Raw genomic sequence first — 24,469 nt, forward strand, 5'->3', positions numbered from 1 at the left:
TGGGGGTGGGGCAGGGGAGGAGGGGAGGGAGAGGGAACTGGGATTGACATGTAAAACAAGCTTGTTTCAAATTTAAATTTATAATTTAAAAAAATTTTAAATTTATAATTTAAAAAAATTTTAAAAAGAGAGTATTAAAAGGATATACACACAACTTACATTTGGCACTGTGAGCACCATTAAAACCCAGCAGGATAGTATTTTGACATTAGAAAAAGCAGGCTGATCTTATTAGGAGGAAATACAGAAAGCTGTACCCGATCTCAAGTATTTCCTCACTAGTTTAAAAGTAACTGTGTCTGGGCATTAACACTTACCTACAACAAGAGCTCCTAGGAAGTCAATAAATGCTTATTTATCTCATTTATTGGCTGGAACTTTAACTCAGACTGACAAGTCTTCTTTAACTAACACAGTGTTACCTTACAAGTAGATGTGTTATGTTCATCTATATGTGTGGGCATCAACTCACAATAGAAGGTACACTGTCTGAGCTACTTATATTTCCTGAATTGTTCAAAAGGATGCAAATGCTCTCTCTCTCAACTATTATTACTAGTGATATTAACTGAGCAGTATGTATTATTGTTCATTTGAGTCCAATCATGTGCATTTACATTGTTTTTTATTTTTATTTTCCATTTAAAACCACTATGTGATGAATCTCTAGCAACACTAGTTTTAAGCAATCAGGAGGAAATAAAAAGAAGAGACTGTCTCTGACTAGGGTCAGTTGTTAAGGTACCCAGACATACTATTCTTCTGTTTTGTTATCTTTTTTTTTTTTTTTTTCCTAGCAAGTGACATACTGTAAAACCTTCTGGCACACTACACAGTGTTTTAATATAGTCTCAATACTGTGGAATGATTAAACCAATGTGATTATTAAATCCAATCCAATCGCACTTACTTTTGTGAGAAAATCATTTAAAATCTACTTTCTTAGTATCTTTCAGTATGTTATACATAACTACTAACTGTGCTCACTAATCCACATAGTACATCTCTAAAATTTATCCTGCCATCTAGTAAAACTTGGTAGCCTGAGAGCAACATCTCTCAGTGGCCCCTGTTCCTCAACATTTACTTCTTCAGATGGTGGTACAGGAAACTCACTGAAGATGTAAGCTTTGCTTCCTGAACAGTCTAATGATACACTGGCAAGTAAAGTAATTGCTATGCTCAGAGTTTATTTACAAAAGATAAAGAGTCATACCAAGTAAAATGATTTATGAGGGAAATGAGAGTTATAAAGAAATAGAACATTATGCTTCCATTTTTTCAGTTTAATTAAGATATACTTTAAAGCATATTTTGATCTATTTATAACATCTAACAAGAGTAATAACATAAAGAAAGAAGAGAGAAGGAGAGAAGAAGAAAGAGAAAGGGCTTTCATCCAGTAATGACACAAACGGACTCTGGGAGGGAAATGTGTTGCCAATGCTTGCTTTAGGATTGGCTCGCATGCTGGGCCATAACTACATCATTTCTGACAGCTTTCCTGGAAAAGCACAGACAGTGAGGTCTCCTCATAGGTGAAGTGTGGTTAATGTGGCACTGATGTGTTCAGTGTTCAAGTCAGTGACCAAGTAATCTCAATGAAAGCATTGAGTATGGCCAGGAACAGTAAGGATATAATCTACACACTTGACTCCACGCTCTCAACTGGTTTATGACTTAGTCAGAAGGCCAAACATCATTCAAGAATGATGTAAGAGAGTGGGGTACACACAAATATGCATGTACATAACATTGATATTCTAGCCTGCCCATGGCCCACATCTCTACAGAGATACAAGAGGAGTCACAAGGCTCAAGGTTAAAATGAAAATAATAGAAAAGCTCTCATTTCCTGAACTTTAAGGCCCAACACATCATATCCACAGAGCCCCTGAGATACTGCAACTGAAGACTAAGATGCCTTTAGTTTTTGTTTTGAAAATCTTGCTGCATTTATGCAGTGACAGGCACTTAATGAACTTGTCCCAGAGGCCATGGCAGTCAAATCCCATCCAGAGCTTGAAACTGGATGCATTTTGTTTTAGAGAAAGAAACAGTAACAGAAAATTTTTTTCCAGCCCACTCAGGTAGGAGGCCTGGTTTCTTGCTCTCTCTGCCTTATTACAAACCTGAGACTCAGGCCAACTAGAAGAACAAGGGTCACAATGGAAACCAATGCAAAAATAATATTATTAGTAACATGAAAAATCCTACTGTTTAAGTGTGAAAATGAAACTGACAAAGGAGAAAGGACCCCAGACCTTCTTATATAATATGTGTCTAGTCCCAAGAATCAGGAATTCCCTGATGATCGTCAAGAGAAATTTAAAAACTAGCAGTAGTTCTCAAAACCACTAAAAATAGCATGAGTTAGCGGGAGCCCAAGTAAAATAAGTCTTATTTTTGTAAAATGTTTCCTTACTTCCTGTGTAATTTCAAGATCGTGTAAGACATGGCAGTAAGAACTCGCTCTCCTTCAAAGATATAGATGTCCCATATCCTGAGGTTCAGTGTGAAGGGAGTCTACGACAAAGAACAAAGCAGAGCAATATACCGTTAGTGCTTCCCTTACCCTGGGCAGGCGTGTGCTTTCCTAATTGAGGTTTATAAAACGTACTTACTCGATCAAGAAAACACTGAAAAAACCATTTCATTGTATAAAAACTTGTGTAGATTTCTTGAGAATCCTGAAAAACAAAAGATCTCATAATTTCTGCATTGTAGCAAACAAAAGAACAATAGTAAGGTGGTTGTCAAAGGTAAGCACATAAACATCACATTACAAATATTTTCATACTTTCTGTTTTCCTATTCTTATTTTGAATCTCCAAATTTAACTAATAAGAATTATCACAGGGGTCGTGTCACCATCACAGGACTGTGACACAGTCATTAGTATATTTTGCAGTGAACTGCGTCATTGTGCCATTACATTTTATAGTAAAGCATGCCTGTGCTTCATCAGGAAGCTTCTTCTAATGCCTAAAATGTAAGGTAGGAATTACACATTTATACGGTTTTTATTAGTAATATTTATCAGCTTCACAGAAGCAATCTGAACCTATGAATTAGGACTATGGTAGTCTATTAATACTAAATTTTACATCCAATGTTCTTCAAACAATTGAAAATTATGACTACACAGTGAGCTAACTAGGAACAGGGAACCCAGGCTGAATTTAATTAATTAGTGCATCTTTATTCTCAGTATAGGTGGCTGTATATCAGTCACACATCTACCTACCAAGTGTTGCTTAAGTTTGGACAGAAATTTATTCAGAATTTTTTCATGATGTTCTTGAAATCTCAAGAGTTTAGGAAAACCTTGAACAAAAAAGCCTAGAACACAAACATAAAAACAGAACTTCAGAGAGAGTACCAACAAAACCCCTAACTCAAAATGTAACACATTGCATTTCTAGCCGTCAAAATAAAAAGAACCTCCCTAGTGACCAGGGTGTTTCTCTTCCCCATCATGGAAATAACTTCATATGAACTTTGGATAGTAAAACTTTTTAGCTAGTACTTGTTTGCTAACTACCACCTTTACTTTGTAGAACTGATAAAGAGGAAAACACATTTCTAAATTAGGAGGAAAACTTTTAACAGCAAAAGACAATGGAAACTGAACCCATTTATCAGCCTCCTTTTCCAGTGCTGGCTGTAACTTCACAAGCTGTCCCGTCTTGACAACCATTCTGTTCTACTGGTAATGCCTTTCACATCTTACTATATTTTTCAAGTATACACTAACAATTTTTTTTTTTTTACTGTGTCTCTAAATTTTAAAAAAATCACTTTTAAATTCTTTTCAAAAGCTATAACAACAGCTAAAACATGCAGGTACTTTAAATTATACCAAAACGTAAACGTAATAATACATTGTAATCTGTAGGATTTCTAGGAAGGAACTAATTGTAAACGGTAAATTAGTAATAATTTGCATATTTAGCTCACTGAATTTAGAACTATTTTTATTCATTAGTTCCTTTTCAGCTATTTAAACAATCCATTTCAGAGCATATGCTCAATGGATTTTATTTCTGCAATTAGTATTTTCAAACCTAGTTTTTCTAAGCACATATGGGAGATTTTAATTTGGTTTTTTCTAAAATCCCAGGGAAAGGTATGGCATACACATTCTCCTTGGGTATTCATTATTGACAATTGCTTATAAACATTAAGTTGTCTTTCAGATTTAATGAAACCTATTTTACTTTAATTTAGTCTCACATGTTTATTTGATCTGAGAGTCCATTAATTCCTCCATATAACATGTAATTTAAAAAGGAATGGTTTTCTGAACATATCAGCAAGTATAATGAAAGGTCCTAATATACTGAATTAGGAAATTTTCTAACAAAAACCCTTAACAAAATGCATATACAGTTTTGTAAATGTAACTTGGTATTGGTTAATACAACTCACAAAATTCACATTTGTGATTTCTGTGGAAGTGAAGCCAAAGCAAAAAAACAATGGATCCAGTGTGCTTCAAGGACCCAGGGACACAGCAAGGAAACACTGCACAAAGTCTGTGTTCAGTGTTGAAGAGGTGTGTACAAATTCCAAAGATTCTATTCCTCACTTAGTAATAGTTCTGTTTTGTTTACAATAAAATGATTTTATTTAAAAATCTTTCTCTCCATTGGAGCCACTTTCATGGTCAATTAGAAATGGGAGACAGAAACAGAAGGGAAAAAAAACTTATTTATTTATTTATTTTTAAGTCAATGTCCTTCAGTAAGGACCAGCTTAAACATGCGATGATTGTCTAACATTTCTTTTCAGTGACATCCTGGGCTCAGTATTTTAAATTGTTGTCTGCCCAGTTCTAGGTTGATCCCATACACTTACAAATGGTAAACTTTTACACAGAAAATACAAAAAGCAGAGGTAACCTCCAGTCACAAAACTGCACAGGTCTACAGACAAATTATGCTACAAGTACAAAGTCACCCATTAAAAACCTCCTAAACTATGCTGTAGGAACAAATGATAGGGCTTTAAAATTAACACTGTTTAAAGACTAGACAGTGGCAGCTGAAGCTAAGTCAGCACAAAAGGTTTAAAAGAAAATACAATTTTCTAAAACCAGATGGAAACATCACCACACAATTAACCTATCACCAAGCAGGAAACACTCCACTATGTTCCAGGATGGCTCAGCAACACCATCACACAGGGAGCCCAGAGAAAGACCAATGATAATGATGGGCTCTTTTTGTCAAGATCCTTTTCAGTTCTACAGTTTACTACATGATAACTTGGTACAATAGCATATCTCACTTCTGGAGTCCATTTAAGGCATTCCAAGTACCCAGAATCAGTTACCATACAGATAGCTGTTAAAATCACTATCGAGGAACATGGGGAGTAAGACAAAAGCATATACATATGAGCACCCTTCTTTAAAAGGTAGCCTGGGCAGGGTGGTGGTGGCATACACCTTTAATTCCAACACACAGGAGGTGGAGGCAGGTAGATCTCTGTGAGTTCAAGGCCAGTCTGGTTTACAAAGCTACACAGAGAAACCCTATCTCAAAAAACAAATAAGTAAATAAAAAGTTAGCCTGTCAAATTTACTATATAATAAGGCTATGGAGGACCCTAATTTTCAAATATTTAAATGAGTATTCTCTGAATAAACATAAATACTCACACAGTGAACCTAAGTGGTTTGTTCTTAGAGTAACTAATACTGTCTTTATGTAGCTGATGCTGGGCATTGATGTCAGGGCCTTGTGTATTCTAGACAGGTGCTCTATCACTGAGTGACAACCTCAGCTATTCAGTTTGTCTGAAATCTACTATTACCACATAGATGGCACTAGAAACAAAACAGCACATAATCCTGCATTATGGGAAATATCACTTTCACTCCTAAGACAAGTTGCAAAATGCAAACTCTGAAATAAAGTTTAGTGCATTTTCTTGGCAGATATAAGGAAAAAGCATTAAACTCAATCTGTTAATTTAAAAACAAAAAATTACATGTTTTGTGAAAATACTAATAACCAAGAGGTCAAAACATGTTATTAGCCTTTTTCTTAAATGGGATGAAATGTAAGGCTCAAAGAACTAAAATATGAAGCTACTTAATTATTATGTAGTCTTTCTTTAAATACCCAAATGCCCTTTCTTGATTAATATTCTTTAAAAACGCTATATATCAGAGCACCCGATGAGAAACAGCATTTCATTAGAACAGTAAGTATTTTGGCCAAAAGGTTATCTCTTATTTTTCTTAATACAAGATCTCCACACCTAAATTAATTTTTTTGACTGAGGGCAAACAAGAAAAGAATTTTAAAATGCCAGCAATACACTTTGAGGAAAAGGCAAAAAAATCTCAATGTGAATAGAAATGGTTAATAATGAAAAATCAAAGAAGAAACCAGTAATTTTTTAAAAAAAAAAAAATAACAAGGAATTAGTAATAACCAAATTAACTAAATAACTGATTTATTAAATAAGGTCTGGGATTAACATCTGCTGTACTTAATTCATCAAGAATCAGTTTGCTTTCCTCCTTGCTTGTTTATACATATATACATACACATAATATACACACACACACACACAGGCACGCACGCACACACGCACACGCGCACGTGAGGCTTTCTTACCATGCATAGCATGTTTGGGGCCCTGAGAAGAGTTTGACCAAGGCCCAGAAGGCATCTTCCTCGTTCATGTACATGAGGAGCAGGGCTGTAATCTGGCTCATGCCTTGACAGTATCCTACTTCCTACGGAGAAATGAAAACAGAGACTGGGAGCTTTAAAATCAAATCCCATGAACACATAGAAGAGAAAGGTTAATCTATAAAATACCAGAAAATGCCTAGATACATTACAGGGGAATTCTAGAGATAATCGTTGCAATATCTACAGCATCAGGGCACACACTATATAAAAATAAAACTGAGCTCAAGAGTAAACAGGTGTGGGGAAAGACTCAAGCTGCATTTAAAAAAATTGTTTTGTATGTGATACTGCACATATTCATTTTACTGAGAATATGGTTCTCAGATACTGGTAAATTGTTCCCCAAACCTCAGTTTCATGTCTTGTCACCTCTGTGACTGTTTCTGAAGCTGTACGGTTTAGTTGTAATCTACTCCTCATGGACCTCCCACAGGTGATAAACTCAGATACTGCAACAGAATCTGCCAGGAGTAATGTAGTCAGTAGGCCACCGCACCTTTCCTACCTTGCCATGCCTATTCTTTCTTACATGCTTAAAAAAAGAAAACCAAAACCCACAAAAATAGAACGAAATGAAACAGTCTGAAGGGAAAGGAAAAGTGAGGCTCACGGGCATCTTATAGTTATGTCTACATTTTCCTACTTCCAAATAAACTCTAAGGCCCTTAGGTCAACATGGGAGCTATAAAAACATCAGAGCTAACAGGGACTTGTGTAGACCAAGAAAAAAATGACCTACAAGTGCCATGTTCCTCAGAATGCAATTCAAAGAACTAGGCAGGCATGCCCCAACTTACCGTATTATAGATAGAATATGCCGCAAGAACATGGAATAAGGATTGTTGCCTAGAGAATTGAAAATTTATATTAAAATATTTTACCTAGTTTTAAAGAATTTAATTTTTAAAATCACAAACTTAAAAAGCAGTATGACTAAAAACAATCCAGACAAAATTACTTATCGAGTTTTTTGTTTTGTTTTGTTTTTCAAGCACTCTAAGTTCAAATTGAAGCAGAGTTCTCAAAAGTTTAAATTTGAGACTATATATTTATTATTTATTATATATATTACTATATATTTAGATAGAAAGATTTCATATGGAAAGTGTCACGCTTTGCTGAGTTTAAGTCCATTTCCTTCTTTCATTCAACTCTCTTACTTTGAAGACACTGGTGGAACAGCATGTGGTGGCCTCTTGAAGACTCTTCTAGCAGCAGCTAAGTGTAGGAAGTGACATCCTGGGATGTCTTCCCCTAAGAAGCTCAACAGCCCCATCCTAAGAGTAGGTGAGAGGAGGGGATGAGGGCTACACTCTCTACATTCCTAACTCACCACTGCAGTCTGCTGCTTCAGTCTTTGCTGACTCAGAGACCTCACTTAGAACAGAACTGGCCTGGTGGTGCATATCTATGATCCCAGTACCCAGGGGCTAAGGCAGGAGGGTCATGAGTTCTAAGACATTCTGCTATATAGTGAGACCCTACCTCAAAAAAAAAAAAAAAACCAAAGCAGGACAAAACAGAAAAGAGGAATGAGCCTGTAGGGAGACACAATGATTCCATCAAGCTGCAAGAGAAACCACCACCCCACTGCTTTGGGTTCCTTAATGTTACTTTTGGGCTCACGAGGCAAAGGGGTGACTACATTGGTCAGAGTGACTATAAGAGAAGTTGCTGCTACTACCTAAAGGGCACAAAGAAATCACATCTGAAATAAAGGGGATAATTTTGGAACTTCTTAGTATGTACTAAGTACATACAAAAAATATATGTGTAAAGAAAACTATAGAAAACTACAGCAGGATAATTTAGGGAGACTGCTAATGGTCCAGATGTTTCAGGACTGAAGCCCTAAGCCCTGTGATACAGCTGAGGTACTTGAGTGACTAGCAATGGAAAGTGTATTTATAAATACCATGAGACATGGCCAGCCATAGGGATGTCTGAGGTAATTACTAGCACTTTTCCCTTATACTTTGGTATGGATGTCTATATATTAGTATTTTCTTTCTCTTAACATCTTACATTAGAAGTACTAATAGGTAACTCTATACAACAGTACTTATGCATGATTACAAGCAAAGGACTTGGAATCTACTTGTTGACAAAGAGTTAATGTGTTTTCAGCTATAAGCAAAAGAGTTGTATCATGCTAGAGACATGTATGATTTGTTATGGCCTCACATGGAAATCAGAATGGTTTAAAGAAATGTGTGTGAGCAGCATGTTGACAAGGACAAGCTGCGATGGTCAACTATAACAGCAGTAAGGTTACAATTCCCTCATTATTGAAGTACTGACCTGGCTGTTGCTGTCTGTCAAGTGTTTTACAGATGTGATTAAATCCATTATCTGCTGAATTTGAGTTGGGGAAATTATAAGAGATCCAAACAGACAGAACCATGTGCTTCTAGCCTGCCCTTCCTGGTCAAGCCAATCTTAATACAGATCTCCTATAGCTTCTGCTTTACTGGTTGGATCCTAAATGATATAACGGTTGGTACAACAGTGCCTTTTCATTCATACCCTCTGACACAGTGTAGGAATGCAGTAAGGACAAATGCTCTGTCTACATCATACATTAGTTTCTCATTTAACTCATTTTCTTTCTTTTAAGTTCCATTTATTCATGAGGTCATAGAGACATAAACTTATTATAGTTTTCAAACATATAAAAGCTTTCACATCTACAAATGGCCTCAAACCTTAGCCACCCTAGTGTCCACAAAATACTTTTAAGAATTTTATAATCATAAAATAATCCCTTGCCAATTTTATAGCCTGTACTATGTCAGTGTTTTAAAATGTTAAATTAAGTTAAACCCCCGTTTCAGTCAACATGGACTCAAATGATCTGCAAAAACATTTAGGATTTAAACGAAGATTATAGTTCAAACAAAACATTCTAAAAGTACAGTTTACCTTAAAACCTTCAATAAAGACCATATTTTATACATGCTATCTACATTTCATAATATTAAACTTTACTTACTTAACACCGTATCTGTCTCTAAACATAATATGGTCCCTAAATGTGCGGTTCACGTCAAGGTCTATTTGTCTGATATCAGGTGAACAACCCCGTGCTCTGTGTTTTAATTTCTGAAGAAGAAAAAGGGGGAGAAGAAAACACATTTTTATGAAAATACTTGTTGGAAGTCTATGTTAAATAGCAAAATGATTCTCATTTAAAAAAAAAAAAAAAACAACTTATGTATGTATCAGCAGAGGGTAGGGCTAGGAAAATCATTCCCATGGTTTAAAGAAGATCTGGGCAATATAAAAAGATACAAAAAGAAAACCTTCCATCCCTCTATGCCCCCATCTACTCTGCTCATGGCCCTTTTCCTCCCTTCCTTTCTCTTCTATGGTATCAACAGTGATATTTAGGTCAGGGAATGTTTGGAGTTTGTAGGACTAAGATGACTGAGTGGCTCACTCTACAAGGAATTCTCTTTCTCTCTTGCTCAATTTTTCTTCTTTTCTTGGAATGAGTGGCTGCTTCTTGATTTGCTTCACTTTCTATATCCTTGTAGAAAAGAAATTCAAATTCAACACCAACTCTGAAACATGGTGTAGAATTCTCTAAACATCCTAGCAAACACTGACCAGTTTCTTTGCTTTGCATCTTGGCCTGGAACTTGTAGCTGGCCTGGAACTCACTACATAGACAAAGCTGACCTTGAACTCAACAGAGATCTATCTGCCTGCTACTGCCTTCCAAGCACTGGGATTAAAGACATGCACTACAAAGCCATGTCTAGAGGTCAACTTCTTAAACTTTGTCCCAAAGCAGCCAACCATGTTTCCACTTGTGTGGTTTGTCCTTGGGCTACTGCCTCTGGTCTTGGAGCTTCCTTCACCATCTACTGACACTTCCTTAGCTTTGAGCCCACATTTCCAATTCCCGGCTCTTGGTTTACAGACTACATCCTGCAACTCTGTGAATGGGCACCATAAAAGGTAAAGGTTTGGAAACCTTGAATATATGGTGACTTACTCTTCAAAGACTGTGGAAGCTGCTCAAGAATTCTAAATCAAAAGTACTTTTGCTCAAAAGGCACTGCCTTACCATTTCCTGGCTTCTTGGGCTGCCACTGGAATCCATACTCTTTACGTATCTGTTTGGAAGTTGCCCATTTCTTCCTTGCTTTGGATCTATTTTCAACCACAGACTTAGGCACTTTCACATCTCTCATGTCTACAAAACTGTCTTTAATAATTCCCTGTCAATTTCCTCTTCCTCCCCTGCCATGATCCCATCTTCTTTCTGGAGCTTGGTTATTACAATGTGAGATCTCCTAAGAATCAGCTCATTTTCTTTCTTCTCTATTAGTGCTCATATCTATGCCTTTAAATTTTATTTTTCTGAAAATTTTCAATTATTTTCAATTAAGTTTTTCATTTCTATTTTTTGTATTCTTAAGGTCTTTTGTTGTTACAGAATGCTTCTTTTTATAGCTTCCTATACTTGTTTTATGGATGCAATATCGATTTCATTTCTCTGAAGATATTAACAACAATCTTTCAGGTTTTCTTCTTAGTCTACGGTCTGTTTCTTACAAGTGTATTTTTCCACTTCTTTTTGTCTCCAATTTAAGTCCCTTTCCTCAAATGACTACTAATATCTTGTCATCTGTTTTTGCTTGAAAGTAAGGCATTAAACAAAGCTGTGTACCCAGTCGGGGCTTCACAACAGTGGGCAGTGATGTCCCTCTAGAGTGGGGTGTAACAGGGTAGTTGCAGGGCAGCCACTAGAACCCTAGGTCTTTGGGTTTATGTTCTTGCACTGGTCACATATCCGAGAATTTCTTCCCAGCTCCTGTTGGGACCACAGGCACCTGATTGCTGGTGTTCTTAGGGAAATGCTAACTGTCCAAAATTTGGGGTATTATATTGCCCTGCACAGCTAGGATAGCTGCTGCTTCACCTTCTCCCAGTAGGAGACTTCTAGGTCTAGGTCTGCGCTGGAGGAGACTTGGGACTCGCTCCAACTGCTTCTCCCACAGACTTTCAACCACTTCAGTGTTCAGCTTCACCTTTACTTCCAGAGGCACCTGTGGGTGGCAATTACCAAGTCCTCTGGAGAGTTAAGATAAAAGTCATGTGACCTCTTCAGTTTCCCACTACCAGCACAGGACTCAGCTTCCTCAGAGATGCTTTGTTTACTCTGCCTGTCTGCACTCTATGGTCCAAAGTGTGGCAGACAGTACTTCTTCCATTTTCTTATTCCTTACAGGGTTGCCTTTTTAAAGACTCTGCTATTCGCAGAAATGTTATTCATGTTTTCAAGGGTTTACAAGCTAATGAAAAAGAAGCATTGAAACAAACCCAACACCATCCTCCCCCATAGAGGTGAGCAGACTCTACAGCTACCTGAGACTGAGTGATCTATAGTCCAAAGTATCACAGTGATCCATAGAGGAATGCTTTCATTACCAGAAAGAGATCTAATGAGACTATAAGCCAAGGCAGTGGCAGAGAGCAAATAGTGAGGTGAAAGGTCAGCAGTGTCCCCTGTGGGGTTCCTCCCACTCCCCCAACCCCTGAGCCAGGCCATGCTGTGAAGGTTTTGTAACCATGGTGGATGGACCTTCTGCTATTTTAAGGTATGCTGCTAAATTCAAGAAAGACACAAACGTGATATACTTAAATGAAAACAAGAAACACTGGCTCAGAGCCAGAGCTAACTGACTGGATTTTAAAATCTGTTTCTTCTTTGCTCAACCTGGGTGAGAAGTTACCAACCCTTACTCTTACTTAGGCTCAGGTTCCTGGTCTGTTAAATGAAATGATGATGTTACAGAAAACAGTAGTAAAACCTGCCTGGTGCTCTAATGGCAAGAATTAAGTAAAATAATCCCTGTAGAGTACTCAGATAATGTCCACAAATTATCCTAACAAGGTCAACACTCCTCAAGGTGAAGTACAGAAGATGTTTCTAGAATACAGTCATATGATGTTTCAAACTAAAACCAGCCAGATCCCAGCTGGAGAGAGGGAATCAAAAAGGGCATTCCAAAGTACTTTGAAAACCCAACCCTCTATTTCTTCCCCTTCACACCTTCCAGTCCATGGAGACTTACTTCATAATTTCAACTCAGGCTTTTGTTTTGTTGTGTAAATGCCATGTACTATCCAGAATGTAAGTATCTCTTTACAGACTTGTGTCCTTTCTGAAGCGACAGTTCTCCCCAAAGCACCCGTTTGTCTTTGTGTGCTGTGTAACACCAAGCAGAACTCTGCTCTAAGAAGGGACACAGAGGTCCTCAGGTGAAGCTAAGGCTTGAATGTGTATAACATGGCAGGCTCCATCTGAAAACACCTTGGTAGATAAAGCGAGGAAGAGCCAGTTCATAAAGCTGAGCAGACAGAAACATATGCCACTTTTGTAGAGGGACAAGGAAAGAGTGGTCAGGAAAAGAAGACATTATTAAATGATGTCATGAGGGGAATTAAATGATCGTTGTAATGTTTGAAGATATCAAACTGAATTTTGAACCCGGGAGCTCTAACACTCATTTGTTTTTTGTTATTGGGTTACTAAGCCACTCTCTTATTAATGAGTCACGGGATGACTTTATATAGGAAAACACACACACACACACACACACACACACACACACACGGTTGAAGAATGTCCCTCAAAGTTCATCCAGGACCAGTACATGTGGCCTTATTTGGAAACAGAGACTCTGAAGACACCATTAAGCTCAGATGACACTGTGTGCATTACAATGACACTGAAATCCAATGCCTGGCAACCTTTTCAGGGAAGAGACACACAGACACATGTGACACATGACATGGGATACAGAAGAGCTAAGGCGTTGTAAGACAAGGACACCAACTGGCTGGGTTGAAATTGATTTTTCTTTCTTTTTTTTTCCCATGTGTTCTGTTGTGATTCATTCTATTTAAATACATTTACTGTGTATTTTTACTTTAAAATGTAGTACTTTAAAACCTATGAATCTAAGAATCTTAAATATAAAGTTCTTATTCTTTTCAAAGGTTAACATAAACTTAGGTTTAGAAACAGTATGGCTGAATGATAGATAGAGGAGGTATATTTAATCATTATGCAATTTAAGGAAAAAATCCATCACTCAGTCAAGTTTAACTTTTTAATTCATACATAATAAAATGAAGACAGCAAATTATCTTGTGAACAAATTTCCCCTCAGCCTTACTGAACATCATATGCGGGAAGGTGTTTGATAGGATTGCCTTCCCTGTAAACTCTAAACATGATGTAGATCTTCTCATTAGTAGTAAATATGCCTCAGCACTAATGGACCACTGTACTGTCAGAGTCTAATGATACTGGCTGAGACAGAGCACTTGATCTAAATCTGAGTAGACTGGCACTAACAAAACAAAACAAAACAGTACGCAGTGACAATAGAATATCACATCATCTTAAAAACAAAAAAAATTGTTTTGCATTTTAACTTCAAAGGCAATAGTTAGTTTAGCTACTCACACTATAAAGGTCTCTTGTTTCTTCTTTCATTTTAGGGATCTCAAGAAGAAGAGCCCAGACTTCACCTCGGAGCTGGAGTGGAATTCCTTTGTAAATTCGTCTATGAAACTGATTAAAAGAGAAGGAAACCAAAGAGGATTACAAACTAACAAAAGCTTAGATAGTCCCTTCCACTGACCCACTGTCAGTTTTTATTCAGTTTTTTGTCAGTTTTTATTCAGACATACATGACCATTAATTATAAACTTTAATTAGTCAATATGATTAGGTTCTGTTACTTCTATTTTTCAAAGATCCTAAAAGGGAAACATAATCACAGAAAGAAAATATATAAACTACCAAAAGAAAATAGGAAAAACAGCAGTGCCAAGAACACTTGGTAATCGGTATGCTTGACTATTACAGAAGGGTCCCTTAGAGTTGTGTGAGCAGAGCCAATGCTCTTAGGTAAACTGTGAACATCTTTCTTACACACTTCCTTATTATACGCTAGCCTTTTAGCAAATAATAGAAGGTGATCCAAATAGGAGAAAGTAGCCTTGTATCAAAAGCACCCTTGTGAGTACAGAAAGCACTGTCTAACCTGTTTCCTAACACTATCTCTCTGTAGAATACATGCAGCTCTGTCTCAGACCTTAGATAGCTCAGCTGCCCGCTTTACCCTTTGTCCCTTTTCTTAAATGGCACTAAACCTATCTGATCATACAAAACAGTTGGCAAATCTCCATCACAGAAAGACAAAGACCCCCTCCTTACTTCTTCCCCAGCTGTGCAGGGAATCAAGTTCAGGGCCTTGCACATGGTAGGCAAGTGCTCTCAACTACTAAGCTACTTCCCCAGGCCACAATTTGCTTTTCAAAAAAAATTAGACATCTAAGTAATCATTATCAACTTAGGTTCTTGAAAGATGCATTGCAATCACCCTAAGGATCTTAAGACTCAACAGACTTCCCTATGCCATAATTATGTATTTCAAATTCATTCCAAGTAATATACAAATCCATTAAGGTCATTACAATATGATACATAATAACACTTTGAAATTTAAAAATTAATGTCTAGACACAAAAAATGATTGATAAATTATGGCAAGAGCTCTTAAGGAAGGTTTGGGATTTTACTTATTTTTTTAGATTTTACAACACTTGCATATACATAATGATGTATAGAGGAGATGAAACCCAAGTCTAAGCATTAAACTCTTTTGTTTTATCCACAATTTATAAACATAGCTGGAAGGTGTATGTGTGTGTGTGTGTGTGTGCACACATGCATGTAACTTTTTTTGTTGGAGGGTGCATGGGTACATGTGTGCAAATACACATGTTATGCATGTGCACACACAGACCAAATGATAACATAGGTACTGCTTACCTTCATCTCTTGCAATGGCCTCTACTGATTGAGTACTTGCCAAGGGATTCACCTATCTATCTGTACCTCCCGCAACTGTGGCTGTGTGTGGGCATGTGCTACCATACCCAGCACCTTAAGGGAATTTTATTCAGTATCTTCAGGGTTTTGACTGTGATGTCACATAAGACCAAGTGTGGAACTGTCTACTTGTAATATCATGTAAGTGCAACAAAGTTTTGGATTGTAGAGCACATGAAGAGCTCAAGCTATATTTATCTATATTTTAACTTTATATCTAAGGGTGAAAAAAATCATGGTTAAATTTAGAGAAAAAAAGTAGAAAAACTCCAGGAAGAAATAAAAATTAAATGGTCACCAGGCCACCCCAGAGCTAAATGTTAACATGAATGAAAAAGAAATACTGACATGTTGTCACTATACTCATCCACAATACCAACTAACCCTACCTCTCACTAAGCATTTACTACATATAGAAAATTATTTATGCCGTAACTGCACATGGGAAGTAAATCATAAAGAACATCAATACTTGTCTAATGACAAGCCTACAAAGTTACCAATTATTTAAGAGAAGAAGGATCCAGTAAATAAAGAGGTCGAAGCATAAATTAGGAGGACGAGAGTTCAGATGTTCCGCCCCTATGTAAAAGCCCAGTGCAGCAATGTGTGCCTATAATCCCAGCGATGGAGAAGCAGAAAGGAGAACCCCTAGGGTTGTTGGCTAACCACTCTAGCTAAACTTTAGGCAGGGGTGGTGAGCCTGGAACAAAAATAAGGCGAGGGCTGGGGCTGTAGCTCAGTGGTGGAGTGCCTGCCTAAGTTAAATTCCTAGTATGAGTAGAACAAATGACAGCAACAACAACAACAACAAAAATGAAAACCCTTGACTTGAGGCTACCTTGACAATGGAAAGGTGGCTCTGTGGGAAAGAGGACTTTATTTTTTTATTATTTTTTAATTTAATTTATTATTTTACATGTCGATCCCAGTTCCCTCTCCCTCCCTCCTTTTTACCCTCTCTGCCCTCTCACATGCACCCTAACCACCCTCCCCTCCCATCTCCCACCCCAATTCCATATGTAGGGGAATGCATCCAGTTGGGGTCATGTAGATCTGACAGGTCATGCGAAGTAGGGACTAGGGCTTCTCTCCTGTCTCTAGGTTAAGGCAGTCATCCCTCCATGGGGGGATGTGTTCGCAAAGTCCTTTTGTGCACCAGGGATACATCCTGGTTCCATTGTCTGAGGTCCCTTAGACTGCTCAGTCCTTCTGGCTGAGACCCATAATTCAGGGGGCCTGAGTCAGTCCCATGCTGGCTTCCCAGCTATCAGTCTGGGGGCTCATTAGCTCCTCCTTGGGGAAAGAGGACTTTATATGCAAACATGAGGACCAAGGTTCAAATCTCTAGCACCCATGTAAAAAATTCTGGACATGGTTGTGTATACCTACAATGCCAGCATTGTGGTAAGGGTATGGTAACAGGCCAGCTGTTATGGTAACAGGAAGCTCACTGTTAGGCAGCCTAGCTGAAATGGTAAATTCCAGGTTCAGTGAGAGATCATGCTTAAAAGAATAAGAGAGAGGTAGAGCAAAACACCAGAGTCCTGATGTGAGCCCCCAGCACATACATGCACATACTCATGTACAACATCCCCATTACATACATGCACAAAGGTGGAGGAGACAGAGGAAGATACCTGGTGTCAACCTCTGCCCTTTCCCACAAGCATACTCACACATGTGTGTAAGCATACATACATAAATAAATATTATGGGTTTTACATTTCAAAGGTCATCCTTCCATGACCACACACACTGTTTTGTCAGCTAGTTATTGAAATATATGGAAAAGTGACAGAAAAATGTTCTAAGATTCAAGAGTAGATAACATTAAAACACAACATATCTGAACTTAAAAGGAATATAAAAGTGATTGTCTCTGGCATCCAACCAAGTATGCAAACTAAACATATAACAGAAAAATAATAAAGATGTTCTGAAAATAAGAATTTTTAATTACACTTATTGATTTTCACATACACTTTTGCCCTCCAGACTCACAGTTCTATATCTCTAGATTTAATCACAAGTCAAAATTACTCAGGAAAAAGCTGTTTTACAAATGCCTCAAATTGCTTTCTTGCCAGTGCTGTCTAGTAAATATTCACACCACATGTACACTTGGCCTGGAGAGGAAAGAAGCTGGGCACCGGTTACTCACAAACACCACACCTTTTGATATGAAAGACTAGAATGTCTGGGGACTCTGGAACCACAAGGGTCCTGGAATAACCCCTCAGATGCTGAGGGGTGACCATGCTTGACCACTTTATGACTGACTTGCTATGGCTGCACGTTTCCTTTCATCTTATCAATTATCATTGAAGTTTTAGAAATTTTGTAAAACATTAGGTTCATAAAAGTACAGTTTACTGACCAGCCCACAGTGCAGTTTCCATCTGTTGATCAGCATAGCTTTACTATCTATTTCTATGACAACCCTGTGATGCCTGTGATGTAAGCATACATCTCACACCTTCAAGGAAACAAACAAAGCCCCATCCCAGGAGGCAGGCTGCCACTGTGCGAACACAGTCAACACCACCCTCACAGAAGCTTTCATGAAAGCTCAGCTCTAAAACTCCAAATATTCTTCGCTAGAGCCATGTTTGTATTTCAAGACACTGAGTCCTCTGCATTATTACTATGTAAGCAGGGACTCTGAAAACATTCCTCCCTCCCTTTGGAAGACACAAAAATACAAGGTTACCTTTTTACATCAGTGTAATTTAAAACAAGGTAAGAATTGAAGGTGGTAATTCTTTTAGAAGGTACACTCTGTTTCACATCAAATTGGACCACATATATCATCAAATGATTCTACACTATAGTTAGGGGAGAGTGCTTTAAAATTATACATCAAAGAAATAGTTCTGCTAAAACCCCTCTTAATGGGAGCTGCATTAGCTGGAGTTGCTGTCACAGTAATAGCCTCACAGAAGTACTCATTTATACAGAGACTTCCTTACTTCCAACAGATACATGTATACCAGAGAAGAATAAAGCCATATAATTCTACAGATACTTTATTAGACTGAATGTGAAACCAAAGTATAGGTGCAATGCTTCGAAATTCATCCTGTCATCATCGCTTGAGCAATCTTTCCACCAAGGAAAAGGAGCTGTCAGCTGCAAGCTGATGTGAGGGTGCTGTGCTATTAAACAAGAGCACAGAGATGCACCTAATTTCCCACTTTGAAGTGATTCCTTTTAAAGATATCTTGAGTTCTAAACCCAGTGCTAAAACAAAGACTCAACAACATAAAACAAACTCACTTCAGTATAAAATAAAATAGTAAGAATTTAACTTTAAAATAAAGTTATTAGCTCTGTGAGATACCCCATAAACAAGAGATCTCCACAGTGAATAAGTTTCCTATAATGGCACGTCACAGTCCACATTAACAACTGTAGAGTCCTATAATACAGAAACCTTACCTAACCCTGAAACAGCCTCTCCTGGGCTAACAAGCAGCACTTCCTATGCTGTACTAAGGTAGCTTAATTAATCCTTGTAACAGCTCTAAAAGCGGGCCCCTTGTCCAGGTAACCTTGCTGGAACAGAAAATGGTTAAATATCTTCCCCAAGATCATACAGTTTATAAATGTCAAGCTGGAGTTTAAACCAAAATTATTATGTCTAGCTTTATCTTAACCTGTAGCTGTTTCTACCTCAGACCTATTAAAACCCAGGGAACTGATGCTCAATATTCTTGTTATGTTGACATACAAATTTTTATTTATACGTGTGTGTGTGTATACATATACATACACATATACATATACATACACATACATACATACATGAAAAGTATAAAGAAATACAAGCCAGTGAGATGGCTCAGCAGGTAAAGATGCTGTAGCCAAGCTTGAAAAAAAAAAAAAAAACTACAAAATCCAGAGCCCACACATGGCAGAAGAAAACTGACTTCAGAAAGTTGTCCTCTGACCTCCAAAACACACACACACACACACACACACACACACACACACACACACACACACACACACACGTAGTTTAAAAAATTTAAAGAGTATGGAAATAGAAGGGGAAAGACTGTAAATTAGTTTAGCTGTGTTTGCTATAGGGTGTCCTCCCCTTTAAAAACTGTGCACAAGTAGCTAGCATTTACTGGGTGCAGTCTGTAGGCCAGGCTGATGCTAGTTTTCCTGTGTTAGCCCATCAGACCCCCATCCTTTTTTAAAATGAGCACTATTACACTGCAGAGGAACTGCAGTGAGCTATCAGGGGTTTGCAAGCACCAGACCAAAACCATTTTCAAAATATGAACACAATGTCTCTTTCCATTTTCACTAAGACCTTTGTACTGATGGGAGAAAGTGGTGGTAATAAAGGTACTATCACTAGGCACAAACCAAAACAACAACATATAATCTGAAATACCGGAAGGTCAGTTTCATGTAAGACTGTTCCAGATACAGCACAGAAAGTACCAAATGAGGTCCCTTAGACTGCTCAGTCCTTCTGAGACCCATTTCCAAGTCAGTCCCACGCTGGATTCCCAGCTATTAGTTGTGTGTGTGTGGGGGGGGGGCGCGGGGGGTTAGCTCTTCCTTGTTCAGGTCAGCTGTCTCCATGTGTTTCTGCAACCTGGTTTTGTTCTTTCTTTCTGCATCTGGATTCTAGTTCAACTCAGTGTTTAGTTAAGTGGAACCAGGATATATTCCTGGTATACAAAAGGACCTTGCGGACACATCCCCCATGGAGGGATACTCCCTTAACCTAAAGACAGGAGAGAAGTCCTAGTCCCTACTTCAAATGACCTGACAGATTTACATGACCCCACCTGGATGGCACAGCCCTACATGTGGAAAGGGGGGTCAGGGTGCATGTGAGCAGGGAGAGGGTAAGAGGGAGGAAGGGAAGGAGGGAGGGAGAGGGAACTGGGACCGACACGTAAAATAAAATAATAAAAAAATAAATAAAAATAAATAAATAAAAAAGAAAGAAAGTACCAACTGAATTAACTCTTAAATTCTGGGCACAGGTTGCAGTGGTATGCTGACTGATGAACCTGGAAGTCCTTCTGGAGCTTGTACCACTCAGATATGATGGTTACCTCAGAAAAAGTACTTCTGAAGATGTTTGAATGACAATTTGCACCACAGAATGCCATCATACTTGAAAGAACAGCTAACTTACCAAAGTTCTATGGCTGTTTGGAGTCTGGGCCATATTTGGCAGGCATTTTCTCACAACAAATATACTGAGGCTCAGACTTGGAGGGAAACCGTTGGTACTGTGCTGTACTGATGACATTCGGTCTTTCAAGCAAAACTTTGAAAACCATGTTATAGTACTCCTATGGCAGTCTGAGGACTACTTTATTTATATGGGTTTTGGGGATCAAACTGTAGTCATCAGGCCTGCACAAGCTTCTTTATTTGCTGAGCTATCTCAGCAGCCAAGGACTGGGAGTGATCTTAAGGGACTTGAGTTTAAAACAGCACAAACTCAAGGCAGAGCAGTGTGAGGATTTCTAGAAGCTATTGGGAAGGACATTGCTCCTGTTTCCAGAAAAGTCTTCAGAGGCCATCTCCTTCTTTTCCTGAGCAATGTGATATGGACATGAAGCCTGGAACTACAGCAATGATTCTGACCCCAAAGGGAAGCTAGAGTGGAGGCGGAAAAAACTGAGGCACAGCAACCGAGCAGTTAAACCCAATTACACTTGACGTCTGGACATCCAGCACAGCTCTGACTGCTGGAACCACTCTGACCTGAGGATTCGGTTATTTCCAACGTGAAGATTCATTTAAAAAAAAAAAAGCATTCTGCTTCATTAAACTAAAATTTCAAAAGTGAGTATGAATGTAAACATTGGAATAACTGAAAGAAAGCAGTTATTGCGAAAATCCACAATGAATTTGAACAGCTTCAAAGGGAAATAACATTATTTTAGGTTACCTTCTCAGTGTTCTTGTATTTTTCCCATCCTTTCAGCATTTTCAGCCATTTGGTAGTTCTCTCAATTTCCAGTTGCTTTTGCTAAAATAAAATTCAAATATAACATCGTTTGTTTGACACTCTTTACTTACAAATCACAACATAACAAAAGCAAAAAAAAAAAAAAAAAAAAAAAAAAAAGCTTTTTGATCTTTTTGACTTGAAATTGCACTATTCCAGAGATCAAAGATCAAATACCCTTCCTAACTTGCTTCTAAGTGGAATAATGTGATACATCAACAGCAGCCGAAAGCAGAAGTTAGGGATCATACGTGATACTTGATATGAATGAGAAGACACAGTAAAGGGCTTGCTTGTCTTTTCTAATGCTTTAAAAATCACAAAAAATCCTATGTATACTAATACAAAGTTTTTTTGTTTTTTTAAGGAAAATTTGAAGTATTTTGCAAAGCAACAAAAAACAACTACAAATTTCAATTTTCTTTTATCTCATTTTCCTCAATTCTAGAACATTCATGGTTTTGATGGCTAAGTCCATTTTTTTAAAGAATTCAATTTAGTTACCATGTGATTAACATATAACTAGCAACATGCTAGAGAAATAATAAACAACAATGAGTCATAGTTGTCACCCGAGACTCCTCATGTGCTGACAAAGGAGACACAACCCTGTGGCAGGGGGGTCTGACATAAGGCTAGTGGCAATATCACACAGAAAAACCCATCCTACATGAGGAGCTGAAAGATTATTGTGGGATTTATGTGATGTGATGTGGGATACCATTCAGTGCCCTATGGAGCTGACTGACGTTCCAGAGTTTTAGGAAGGAAACAGGTGCCATGGTGAATGAACTAAAAGTCTCGTGCGTCAAGCCTGAGCCCTGCAGCAGGGCTGAGCACTGAAGCAAGTTAACACAGAAACGGCTTTGCTCCTCTCTTTGGGGTTTCTAGAGGCCAAGTGTTTAGGCCTGAGAGCATAATAAATGTGCGATAACAAGCAGCGAAAAGAGAAAACTACCCAAGAAAGGGAACAGTTTTTCAGGTTCATCTCGTACTTCAAGGCAGTATGCTCCCTTTAGTCTCATGAGGCAGGTCTGTCACTGAGGAAGCACATACAAAGGGCTTAAGGGACAAGTCTAACAAGGGCAGGGACATTCAGAGCAGGCAGGTGCACTCTCCTTGTGCCCAGTAGTCACCTCTCTTCTGTTTTCAGCCATCCTGCCTTCCTTCCTGAATGAAAATTATGGCTCCTTACTGACTGGCTTCACTCCAGCCTCACACAGGCAGGCAGTATGCTGGCAGATGGCATACACCCACCACCAATAATTTTAGATGTAAAGGAAAAATCCCCAAGGAAAATCCTGAATTTAAGAAAAGATCCTCACCTATGAGAATGTTTTTTATTGAATTTACCTTCAGGTATATTCGTAAAGCTCTGTAATTACTTTCTAACTCTTAAAAGTTCTTATTTTTTATAATAAAAGATGATCACTTGTGAGCAAAAGAATGTTAATTCCCATTTTTCAAAAGGCTAAACACAGTCTTTATTATATTATTAGTGATAAAATGATGCAGATGGTTCCAGAAATATGTTTAATTTTAAAACTCAGTGGGGCACTGAAATCTAATTAATGTTTCGCTAAATGTGACTTCAGAGAAGGCCAAACTGAAGGAGAGAGTGATCTAAGCTGCCATTTGCTGTGCGGTTTTTCCACATTCCCTCCTTTGACTTCTTAAAGCACAGTCACCTTCTCCATCAATATGAAAACAACCAAATCATCCAAGTCAGCATAAGAACAGGACACACACAGCCCACACATAGTTATCTCTTGATAATTTTCACTTTCATTTCTATGAATTACCAATAAATTACTTCAGGGAATAGTCATTCTTTTTTTTAAAGACACACTTTCATATATTAATGTTTGTCATATATTAGAGTAGTTTAAATGCTCTGTATCCTGCAAGAATGAAACATATATACACATAACATTTTAAGAATCATTACATTAAATAAGTTTTTCTTTCTTCTACAGTTGATCTTCGCCAAAAGGCCGAGAAGCGATTGTTTTTCTTTCTTCTATACATATAAAAAACTAAAACTTGGATAATTTCCTAGTGTAAGAGTTTAGACTTCCATATCAGTTAAGTACTGACTCTGCAATACTATCATTTCACTACCCCAGACTTGAACGCATAAAGTGTCCCTCTCCAGTTCAGTCAGTAATTCACGGTTAAAACCTACTTTCTTTCCAAGTATATGGAAGCTCCCTGTTTTAACAATTATTTTGAAGAAGTAACCAAAACCACATATGACAACTGTGAACTTAAGAGCCCTAGAAAGCAGGTTAGAGTACCAATGAGTCACAGATTCATCTATACAAAAATAAAAGCAGACTACCAACAGTGTGTCAGGATTTCTACCTGAGATTTTAACAGACACTTTCAACTCAAATCTGTTGGCTATTCCCAACACTGCCATGCCTCTCTGACCAAGATCTGCCGTTTGTCCGCGAGTGGTGCTTTTCCTCACTACCTGTGATGGCTCATGCTTACTGTCAATTTGCAGGAAGGGTGACAACACTCTGAGTACACCTGGGAGGGAGTTTCTAAACTGAGTTAGCTGAGGCTGATTGGTGTCTGAACCTGAATAAAATGAGGAGAAAGTGATCTGAGCCCCAGGACTCATCTGTTTTCCTGTGACTGCCTTGTGGCCAGATGTTCACACTTCTGTCACCATGACTTCCCTGCCATGATGGACTGCACCTCAAACTGATAAAAACAAGTCTTTCCTTATTTGCTTCTGTCAGGTATGTTAAAAAGCAATGGGAAAAGTAACTATACATCACTCAACTGGCAGTTCAAATGTCCAAGGTCTGAAGCTTCTCCGAAATGCCTCCATTC

The 24,469-nt window shown here is 38.1% G+C and overlaps 1 protein-coding gene across 1 annotated transcript in view; it reads right to left on the reverse strand.

The window, feature by feature from the left end:
- Positions 1–2,425: 2,425 nt before the first annotated feature.
- LOC127227087 (USP6 N-terminal-like protein) overlaps positions 2,426–24,469 on the reverse strand; it is a gene marked incomplete at its 3' end in the record, with an annotated part of 112,350 nt that continues 90,306 nt past the window's right edge. Inside the window, 9 exon segments of the mRNA XM_051191362.1 lie at positions 2,426–2,526; positions 2,625–2,690; positions 3,248–3,342; positions 6,633–6,654; positions 6,656–6,754; positions 7,511–7,559; positions 9,706–9,815; positions 14,200–14,307; positions 21,566–21,646. Coding sequence (XP_051047319.1) covers positions 2,426–2,526; positions 2,625–2,690; positions 3,248–3,342; positions 6,633–6,654; positions 6,656–6,754; positions 7,511–7,559; positions 9,706–9,815; positions 14,200–14,307; positions 21,566–21,646 — 731 coding nt within the window.

This window comes from Phodopus roborovskii, unplaced genomic scaffold, assembly GCF_943737965.1.
Source record: "Phodopus roborovskii unplaced genomic scaffold, PHOROB, whole genome shotgun sequence".
NCBI classification, from domain to species: Eukaryota; Metazoa; Chordata; class Mammalia; order Rodentia; family Cricetidae; genus Phodopus; species Phodopus roborovskii.